Here is a 10,491-nt window from a genome sequence, read left to right on the forward strand (position 1 = left end):
TCTAACAGATGTAAAAGCCTATTAAACATGCATATCTACTATTACAATATAATACAAATGTAGTCGTATCCCAATATCATACATCTTTGTTTGTAGCGCCACCTTTAGGAATTGACAGTGCCGTGTTCCCCAAAATTCTAACGGGTTTGTGCGTAACCGGACCAATCGAATAGCAATGTTTTTTCCGGGGAAATATTTTGGTGTAACATGAAAACAAGCACGGTTTTGGTTTGTGGTCGTCTAGTTACCGCAGCCACAAAATCATAAAGCTCGCCTATTTCTACAATGTATCTTCTTAAACGGGGATTTTAAACCTAACCACACTGCTACCTTTATGCCTAACCTTAAATTAAGACCAAAAAGCTAATGTTTGTTTTCATGAATTTTTACGATATAGGCAACTTTGACTTTGTGGCTGTGGTAACTAGTGGCCACCCAGTTTTGTCCATGTTGACATGTCTAGCAATTTGTAAGTTTCTTTCAATAATTTGTTATCTTTATTATTAGAAACACAATTTTCGAATGTTTATTTGCGGTTGATCTGTTGATACTGGTACTTCGGAAAGCTAATCTTGTGATGTCAAAACAATTGTAGCTAGCTAGCACTGCAGCTAGACAGAAAGTTAGCTAACTACTGTAGCTCGCTAAGATAGCAGACGTTCACATTTTTTTGCTAACAAATCTGCTACAAAGTATCCTATATCCACATTTTTTTAAGTAACTATTTCGCTAGATACAATGTTGCATTAACATCTTGCCATTTTAATGCAATTTATGCCTATCGTTATTTTACGCCTTGGGATTGCTAACTAAATCGTCTGTTAGCTGTGCCACTTGTCACATGTCACTAGCCAGCAGTTAGCGACCTAATATGTTGCTCCCGTGCTGCACATAATGGTAGTTAACTACATTGTGACAACATTTGTACAATAACTTCAGCTAAGTTTATAGAAAGTAGGTTCAACATATTAGTTTATATAAAGTAGGCTAAACACATTAGTTTGCTCACTATTAGACTACTTGCTAGATGTCAGTTGGTAACTTTCAGCTGTACTGTAAATGCTGTTTTCCCCCAGTATACCCAGTTGTAAAAAGCAAGAAGCGCTTCCTTTGAACAATGAGTGGCTCAAAGCCAGACATTCTGTGGTCTCCCCACCACGCCGACCGCTATGTCATCTGTGACTCAGAGCTTGGACTGTACCGCATCGGACCTGTGGGGAGCGGCGAGACCAAAGCCGGAGCTCTCCCCCTCTCTGAGGAGACCGCTGCTACCCTATTAGCGATCAACTCTGACACCCCCTATATGAAATGTGTGGCCTGGTACCCAAAGCACGAGCCTGAATGTCTGCTAGCAGTTGGACAGGCTAACGGTAGGGTCGTCCTCACTAGCCTAGGCCAGAGCCACAACTCCAAGTGCAAGGAGCTAATGGGGAAAGAGTTTGTGCCCAAGCATGCACGTCAATGCAACACCCTAGCCTGGAACCCTGTAGACAGCAACTGGCTAGCCGCTGGGCTGGACAAGCACAGAGCAGACTTCTCAGTGCTCATATGGGACATTAGCAGTAAGTTCTCCCCAGAGGCTAGTGTAGCCACCGAAAAGATCCGTCTCTCGTCAGGAGACACAGACTCTGGCCTAGTGGTGACCAAACCCCTGTATGAGCTAGGCCAGAACGATGCTTGCCTGTCCCTCTGCTGGCTGCCCCGTGACCAGAAGCTGCTCTTGGCTGGCATGCACCGCAACCTGGCCATCTTCGACCTGCGCAACACCAGCCAGAAAACCTTTGTCAATACCAAGGCCATCCAGGGTGTGACAGTGGACCCCCACTTCCCAGACCGTGTGGCCTCCTTCTTTGAGGGCCAGGTGGCCATCTGGGACCTCCGCAAGTTTGAGAAGCCAGTGCTCACGCTTACCGAGCAGCCCAAGCCGCTCACCAAGGTAACTTACTGGTATGCTTTTTTTGGTCTGTTGTGAAATTCTGTTGTCCCCAGTGTACAATCGACTTGCACATATCAAGAGTCTACTTTTTGTGTGATAGCGTAAATCATAATTGTGCTGTAGCCTACATGTTTTGGATGTAAGGATGTACAACTCACTTTCCTTTCATTCCCAGGTGGCCTGGTGCCCCACACGTATGGGCCTATTGGCCACGCTGACACGCGACAGCAACATCATCCGCCTTTACGACATGCAGCACACGCCCACGCCTATCGGCGACGAGACAGAGCCCACAATCATTGAGCGCAGCGTGCAGCCCAGCAACAGCCTCATTGGCAGCTTCGCCTGGCACCCCACTTCTCAGAACCGCATGGTGGTGGTTTCGGCAGCCAATCGCACCATGACCGACTTCACTGTGTTCGAACGTATCTCTTTAGCCTGGAGCTCCACCACTTCGCTCATGTGGGCCTGCGGCAGACACCTCTATGAGTGTGCTGAGGAGGGGGGCGTGGGAGGGGAGGGTACTGTAGAGAAGGACATAGCCACTAAGATGAGGCAGAGGGCCCAGTCCAGGTACGGTCATGATACGGTCCAGGTGTGGAAGAACCATTTGCTGGCCGGAGGGGATGACCCCCAGCTCAAGTCCCTGTGGTACACTCTGTTCTATATCCTTTATTATAAACTGGGTGATTTCAGCCCTGAATTCTGATTGGCTGAAGGTCCATTGTATATCAGACCGTATACCACGTGTATGACATTTTGTTTTACTGCTCTAATTACATTGGTAACCAGTTTATAATAGCAATAAGGCTCATCTGGTGTTTGTGGAATATGGCCAATATACCACGGCTAAGGGCTGTGTCCAGACGTTGCGTCGTGCGTAAGAACAACCGTTAGCCGTGGTATATTGTCCATATACCACACCTCCTCCGGCCTTATTGCTTAATTACACTCAATCTTAACTGGACCTCGAAGCCAGCTCCACTGTCTTTTTTCATTGTTCCCCACTAATCAAGGACTGATTTAGACCTGGGACACCAGGTGGGTACAATTAATTATCAGGTAGAACAGAAAACCATCAGGCTCCGGACCTTGTAGGGTAAGAGTTGAATACCCCTGGTTTATTACATTACTGGTGCTTACTAATTTCTAAACATATCTAGGTTTGCGTGATGATTCATGTGCTATTTATTAAATTTGTTGTTCTGTTTATTTTTAAGTAGAAACTGTCCTTGTGTGAGAAACATGCCTGGTGTTCTGCTTGCACTGTAGTGATTCTTTGAATTATCATTTGTCTTTGTTCTTACACCTGACATGCTGGATACAATGTACATAGACTAAGTTGCTATATTGTATGTCACTGTTTGCACTGTGGTTCTTATGATGTCTCAGCGTTCCGTTTCCTATGTAAGTATCACTCATGAAGCAGTACACTGAAGACGTGGAGCAGAAACAGCAGGGGAGCAAACAGGCCCTGGTCTATTCAGGCATCAAGAACATAGTCAAGTCCAGCTCAGGTAAGCAACCTAAAGATCTAGATCATCTTTAGGTTTATATCTAGGCTAATTATACAGGCTGAACCCTTGACAGTATTATGTAACACTCTACATAGATACTGTACCGTAAGTTATACAACTCTTTTTCAGTGTTTTCCCTAGATTTTTCTTCAAATTGGAGCAAAAAAGTCCCTGAAGTAACATTTGTATATCTGTTTGTCTCTACTCCACCAGGCACTACAGAGAACCGGCGGTGCTGGAGCGGCTCAGACCGCCAGACGGACGTCCCCAGGTTCCACAGCGAGGAGCGCAGCCTTGCCCTGCGTCTGTGTGGCTGGATCAACCGAGGCCCTGACATCAACGTGGAGCCCTTCCTGCGCTCCCTGGAGGGGGAGGGGGAGTGGGAGCGTGCGGCCGCCGTGGCCCTCTTCAACCTGGACATCCGTAGGGCCATCCAGATCCTCAACAAGGGAGCCTCCGCTGAGAGAGGTATTGGCGTGGAGTCATCTGGGACAGGGCTATGTAATGCATTTTTTAAGATTCTTTAAAGGGCTCAAGAACTTGTTTGCAATATACACTTTATGTATTGTACACAGCATAAAGTATGCTACTAATTACTGCCTGGTCACAGACTGACAAAGGAGATTAATTAGATATTGCGTGTTAACAGTACATGCATTGCCCTCCTGTGCTCTTGCTGCCTGAGGTGTCACTTCCATCACAGCAAAAGTACTATAACATACTGCTAGGATTTCACCACTGTAAACAAACAAAAGCAGTATACAGTCAAAGTATACCCACCAATATTAGATTCGGATTTGGCTATAGTGTACAGTGGAAGCTCATGAACCAAGATAATAAACCAAGCTATCCAAGCAAAATAAACCAATCTTCCCCACCCTTCCTTCCTTGCAGGGGACCTGAACCTAAACGTGGTTGCTATGGCGTTGTCAGGTTACACGGACGAGAAGAGTTCCCTGTGGAGGGAGATGTGCAGCTCTCTAAGGCTGCAACTCAAGAACCCCTACCTGTGTGTCATGTTTGCCTTCCTCACCAGTGAGACTGGCACATACGACGGAGTACTGGTACGCAGGGAAGGGGGTAAACCATTGCTATAAACTGGGTTGCCAGATTTTTATATGCATTATCCAACCCTTTATAACATTCATTATCATGTTAGGCTGAAGTACAAAGGGCTATAGTACCTGAATTGTCAAACGGGGCTAGGGACCACGAGGGGGCCTAAATATCAGCAGCAGCATGAAGAGGGCAGTGTTTGACATAGTAGTTTGAAGATTCCAACGTTTAAAAAAAGTACAACTTAGCCATTGAATCCCTGTTGTGTTTCCCTCCTTAGTATGAGAGTAGTGTGGCCGTAACGGACCGAGTGGCCTTCGCATGCATGTTCCTAAACGACACACAGGTAAGACCTCCTCCAGCAAACGCGCGACAACATACACTAAATAGATTCACTGATTACCCCGTTTCTATCTATTGAAAGGACTGTTTCATTTTCTCTGTGTGTTGTTATGTAGCTGCCTCGCTACATGGAGAAGTTGACCAGTGAGATGAAGGAGGTGGGGAACCTGGAGGGGATCCTGCTGACGGGGCTGACCAAAGACGGAGTGGACCTGATGGAGAGCTACGTGGACCGTACCGGAGACGTCCAGACCGCCAGCTTCTGCATGCTCAAGGTATGGTCAGAGCAGGGGCTGAATAGTCTTGCACAGCTCGACATCACATCGACCTTGTGGTTCATACTACGATCACCTGTCCCATGTTGGCTCGAATTAGATAAGTTTTGCTCAAGATCGATTGTTGGATCTTTTATCCAAGGTTTTTCCCCACATTCAGGCTTATAGATTTGTTGAATCTTTAAGATTTGCTGGAGTTCAAATGCTTAATGATAAAACAAAAAACAACTGTAAAAGTGACAATACAAATATCATAGAAGCTATGCTGATGATGTGAGACTGACACAGTAACAGGAGCCCACTTCCATTCTGTTTCAAACTCAAATACCTTTGTCACTATAAGGGGAGATTCATGGCCTAGTGTCCTTCCCTCCCAGGGTTCCCCAGGGGAGGTGGTGAAGGACCCGCGTGTCCAGTGCTGGATCGAAAACTACCGTAACCTGCTGGACGCATGGAGGTTCTGGCACAAACGGGCTGAGTTTGACATCCACAGGAGCAAGCTGGACCCCAGCTCCAAACCACTGGCACAGGCAAGGGAAAGGGAACACTGCACTAAGAGATGGACTGTTGTTCATAGTTATTAATGTCTCTGTCTTTTGGTTTATCTGTTCATAAATCTTCACATGGAGGATGTGACTGAGTGACAAACTTGCTTTCAGGTTTTACATAAACTTAAAACACAATAATTAATATGATTATCCTGATTAATATGATTATCCTGATTAATAAGTGATGCTAGTTGTTTATTTGTTATTGGTCAGCTAGATAATGATGCACTGTATTGGACGAGTACATTAATCAATAGCTTCATAAGTTTAACAATGATCTCGATGCTATAACCTATTCATGTTGGCTTCTGCTAGCTCTAATTTAACCTGCCTGTCCTTATCACACTTGACCTTTGTTGTTGCCTGCTGCAGGTGTTTGTGAGTTGTAACTTCTGTGGGAAGTCCATATCGTACAGCTGCTCGTCCATGCCCCACCAGGGCCGCGGCTTCAGCCAGTACGGGGTCAGCGGCTCGCCCACCAAGTCAAAGGTCACCAGCTGCCCCGGCTGCAGGAAGCCCCTCCCCCGTTGTGCGCTCTGCCTCATGAACATGGGCACGCCTGTGTCCAACTGCCCAGGTACTGGACATGGTATACTCCACAGATAGGCTCTGGGTGGAAGTTGCCTGTAGCCACAGATCTAGGATCTGTTTACCTTCCCCTAATCCTAACCATAAACAATATGGGGAAAGAATGAAAAACTGGTCATGGATCAGTGTCAAAGTTCAACTTTACCCTACTGTCACAGTTCTGCAGCCAGTCTAACTTCCTCATTACACACCCTATTATGCAAATAGGAATGCAAGTGCATACACACACTTCAGGGTAATTGAGCGAGAGAAATGCATACATGCAGTATATTAGCTAGTGATACAATGTTGTTGTATCACTAACTAATACAAATCACACAGAAAATAAATAAAGCAGATCATTAATGTGATAATGATTGTAGATATTGATCTCTATTTAGTTGGCTTATAAAACATCAACTAGATTATTAATAGTAATTTAGTTAACCTGTATAGCTCTTTTCATTACAGAAAATAATCTATTTCGATTAGATGTGTGTAGTCATACCGCTGTTGTTTTTTCCAGGCACGGGGAAGTCAGACGATAAGGTGGATCTGACCAGGGAGAACAAACTGGCCCAGTTCAACAACTGGTTCACCTGGTGCCACAACTGCCGCCATGGCGGCCATGCAGGTCACATACTCAGCTGGTTTAGGTAAGAACATTACTGGAACGTTCAGATAACATTTTCTTTATCAGAGTAGTTTTGTCAACAGAATGCATCGTAGGTCTTGTACGATATCCTGGCAGTGTGGTGCTTTGACCTCTCCTCAGTGTGAGAAAGACAAAGGAGCTGATCGTGGACTACAGGAAAAGGCGGACCGAACAGGCCCCTATTAACATCGACGGGGCTGTAGTGGAGTGGGGCGTGAGGTTCAAGTTCCTTGGTGTCCACATCACCAACAAACTATCATGGTCCAAACACACCAAGACAGTTCTGAAGAGGGTATGACAATACCTTTTCACCCCAGGAGACTGAAAAGATTTGGCATGGGTCCCCAGATCCTCAAAGTTTTACAGCTGCACCATCGAGAGCATCCTGACCAGTTGCATCACTGCTTGGTATGGCAACTGCTCGGCATCTGACTAAGGCACTACAGAGGGTAGTGTGTACAGCCCAGTACATGTTCTCTCTGCTACCGCACGGCAAGCGGTACAGGAGCGCAAAGTCTCGGTCCAAAAGGCTCCTTAACAGCTTCTAACCCCAAGCCATCAGACTGCTGAACAATTAATCAAATGGCCACCTGGACTATTTACATTTACCCAACCTTTGTTTTTACACTGCTGCTACTCGCTGTTTATTATCTATGCATAGTCACTTTACCCCTGTCTACATATACAAATGACCTCGACTAACCTGACTAACATTGGAGCTCCCCAGGGGTGGGTGCTCAGTCCTCTCCTGTACTCCCTGTTCACCCACGACTGCATGGCCAGGCACGACTCCAACACCATCATTAAGTTTGCTGACGACACAACAGTAGTAGACCTGATCATCGACAACGACGAGACAGCCTATAGGGAGGAGGTCAGAGACCTGGCCAGGTGGTGCCAGAATAACAACCTATCCCTCAACGTAACCAAGACTAAGGAGATGATTGTGGACTACATGAAAAGGAGCACAGAGCACGTCCCCATTCTCATCGACGGGGCTGTAGTGGGGCAGGTTGAGCACTTCTAATTCCATGGTGTCCACATCAACAACAAACTAGATTGGTCCAAACACAGCAAGACAGTCGTGAAGAGGGCACGACAAAGCCTATTCCCCCTCAGGAAACTAAAAGGACTTGGCATGGGTCCTGAGATCCTCAAAAGGTTCTACAGCTGCAACATCGAGAGCATCCTGACCAGTTGCATCACTGCCTGTTACGGCAATTGCTCTGCCTCTGACCGCAAGGCACTTCAGAGGGTAGTGTGTATGGCCCAGTACATCACTGGGGCAAAGCTGCCTGCCATCCAGGACCTCTACACCAACCGGTGTCAGAGGAAGGTCCTAAAAATGGTCAAAGACCCCCAGGAACCCCAGTCGTAGACTGTTCTCTCTACTACCGCATGGCAAGCGGTACCGGAGTGCCATGTCTAGGACAAAAAGGCTTCTCAACAGTTTTTACCCCCAAGCCATAAGACTCCTGAACAGGTAACCAAATGGTTACGCGGACTATTTGCATTGTGTGCCCGCAACCCCCCCCCAACCCTTAATTTACGTTGGTGCTACTTTCTGTTTATCTTATATGCATAGTCACTTTAACTATACATTCATGTACATGCTACCTAAATGGCCTGACCAACCAGTGCTCCCGCACATTGGCTAACTGGGCTATCTGCATTGTCTCCCCAACCACTCTTTTTACGCTTCTGCTACTCTCTGTTCATCATATATGCATAGTCACTTTAACGATACCGACATGTAAATACTACCTCAATAAGCCTGACTAACAGGTGTCTGTATATAGCCTTGCTACTCTTTTTTTTAAATGTCTTTTTACTGTTGTTTTATTTCTTTACTTACCTACACACACACACACACACACACCTTTTTTTCCCGCACCATTGGTTAGAGCCTGTAAGTAAGCATTTCACTGTAAGGTTTACACCTGTTGTATTCGGTGCATGTGACAAATAAACTTTGATTTGATTTGGTTAAGGGCTTGTAACTAAGCATTTGATGGTAAGGTCTACACCGGGGCATGTGACAAATAACATTAGATTAGATTTGGTAGCATTGTGAGAAGTCACATTTTCGGTGGTTTGTGCATTTTAATGGTTTTTATTGATTGACCTTTGGTTGTCCTCTCTGTTCCCCATAGGGACCATACAGAGTGTCCAGTGTCGACCTGCACCTGTAAGTGCATGCAGCTGGACACCACAGGAAACCTGGTGCCTTCAGACAGCCACTAGAGGGGCTTCTGGTAGGGTCCATAGCCTAACCACCAGCCTAAAGCCTGCCTGTGCACGCTGACTTCACTACGGCACCCACCATCCGACACATCCCAGACTAAGCCAGGTTGCTGGGTACTGTTCTGGACAGGCCGCTTGAATAGTGTTAACACTGGGTGATAGCTTGGGTTGAATAAAAACTTCACTTCTTTTCATAATCATATTGTAAAAGAGGCTAGATGTGTTACTGATGAATCAATGAATGTCTTGAAGGATTGTGGTTTGATGCTTGCTAATGATATTAAGGAGATCCTTAAAGGGATATATTATAAAAGTTGTTATAAACGGCCTCCTTTAACCAAACCTGAATCAGGATGATCCTTTAATTCCTAACAGTAAAGAATGTGATTGTGTGCCAATATATTGTAGCTATGTTTTAAGACTTACATTTTTTCAAGCTTTCTTTCTGGGTCACAATCAGACTGAGATATCTCGAAAAACATTGACAAAGTGATGAAATAAGGAAGTTAGTTACCCCAGGCAACAAACAGAAAGAGAACAAATTGACAAAGCTTTCTCTTCTGGTTACCCTGGCCTGTGCCACTTCATCTCACATTGTATGTCAGGGTTTACAGTGCAGGGGCAGGGTGGGGGAAAGTTGTCTGTGTATTCACCTCCCCACTCCAGGCCTGTGTCTTGTGAAAAGAGGCAGAGAAAAAAACAGCAGCTGCTCGGCACTCCGACAAGACCCTCCAGATTGTTCTCTTCATAAAGAACTTCAGCTGCTGGAACACCACTGAACACCATTGACTCAAAGAGGGCGAGAGCAGGAGCGCGAGAAGGCCCTCGGTTCTCTCTCCCCGGGACAAAATCGCGCACAAAATATGCACACACACATCAATCCGGGATGGGTGTCCAGACGTACTCCACAGGGACGGCGATGTGTAAGATGCATTGTCAATGTGTTTTTCTTTCTCTGCCGCCCCCCAATGGACTCTACTGCTTCGACTCGGGGAACCATTGTAAACGTGAGGGGCCTGCACCCGAGCTGGCTAATTAACTTAGTCATGGAGTAGGGAGGGGGCATGCGAGCTACTGTATTCTGTTTTTCACCACTCTCTCAGCGTCGGATATTTTCTGGCGTACCCTTTTGTGAACCATAATGGAGTGGGGTTCGCACATTTGGTAGGCGTGTACCGTTCTGAATAAAAAGTTACTTGAACTTACGTCTCCAAAAGAGTTTTTGCATTTGCCTTTTGAAAACGGAATCATAGTAACGAATTGCTTCAATCTTTGGTGAAAATGTATGCCCTTTTAATGATAACTTTAGGCCTAAATCTTTGGTGTTCTCGATCATGTATGATGCAACCGT

General features: G+C 45.8%; 1 protein-coding gene across 1 annotated transcript; it reads left to right on the forward strand.

Moving 5' to 3' along the window:
- The first annotated feature begins 203 nt into the window (after positions 1-203).
- On the forward strand, positions 204-10,341 carry LOC124005818 (GATOR complex protein MIOS-like). Its single transcript, XM_046315390.1, has 12 exons — positions 204-469; positions 1,077-1,936; positions 2,112-2,601; positions 3,355-3,453; positions 3,667-3,921; positions 4,348-4,517; positions 4,790-4,855; positions 4,968-5,126; positions 5,504-5,656; positions 6,047-6,251; positions 6,768-6,897; positions 9,050-10,341. Exons 2-12 carry the CDS (start codon positions 1,118-1,120, stop codon positions 9,138-9,140), a joined length of 2,637 nt encoding a protein of 878 aa, XP_046171346.1. The 5' UTR covers positions 204-469; positions 1,077-1,117; the 3' UTR covers positions 9,141-10,341.
- Positions 10,342-10,491: the final 150 nt, after the last annotated feature.

Source organism: Oncorhynchus gorbuscha, linkage group LG19 (genome assembly GCF_021184085.1).
Source record: "Oncorhynchus gorbuscha isolate QuinsamMale2020 ecotype Even-year linkage group LG19, OgorEven_v1.0, whole genome shotgun sequence".
NCBI lineage: Eukaryota > Metazoa > Chordata > Actinopteri > Salmoniformes > Salmonidae > Oncorhynchus > Oncorhynchus gorbuscha.

What these genes read in the sequence shown, in the direction of transcription:
- LOC124005818 (XM_046315390.1), top strand. Translation starts at nt 1,118, where the DNA reads ATGAGTGGCTCAAAGCCAGACATTCTGTGGTCTCCCCACCACGCCGAC. An exon ending in GCACATACGACGGAGTACTG is followed by an intron (nt 4,518 to 4,789) that starts GTACGCAGGGAA and finishes TTCCCTCCTTAG; the next exon opens with TATGAGAGTAGTGTGGCCGT. An exon ending in CCAGCTTCTGCATGCTCAAG is followed by an intron (nt 5,127 to 5,503) that starts GTATGGTCAGAG and finishes CTTCCCTCCCAG; the next exon opens with GGTTCCCCAGGGGAGGTGGT.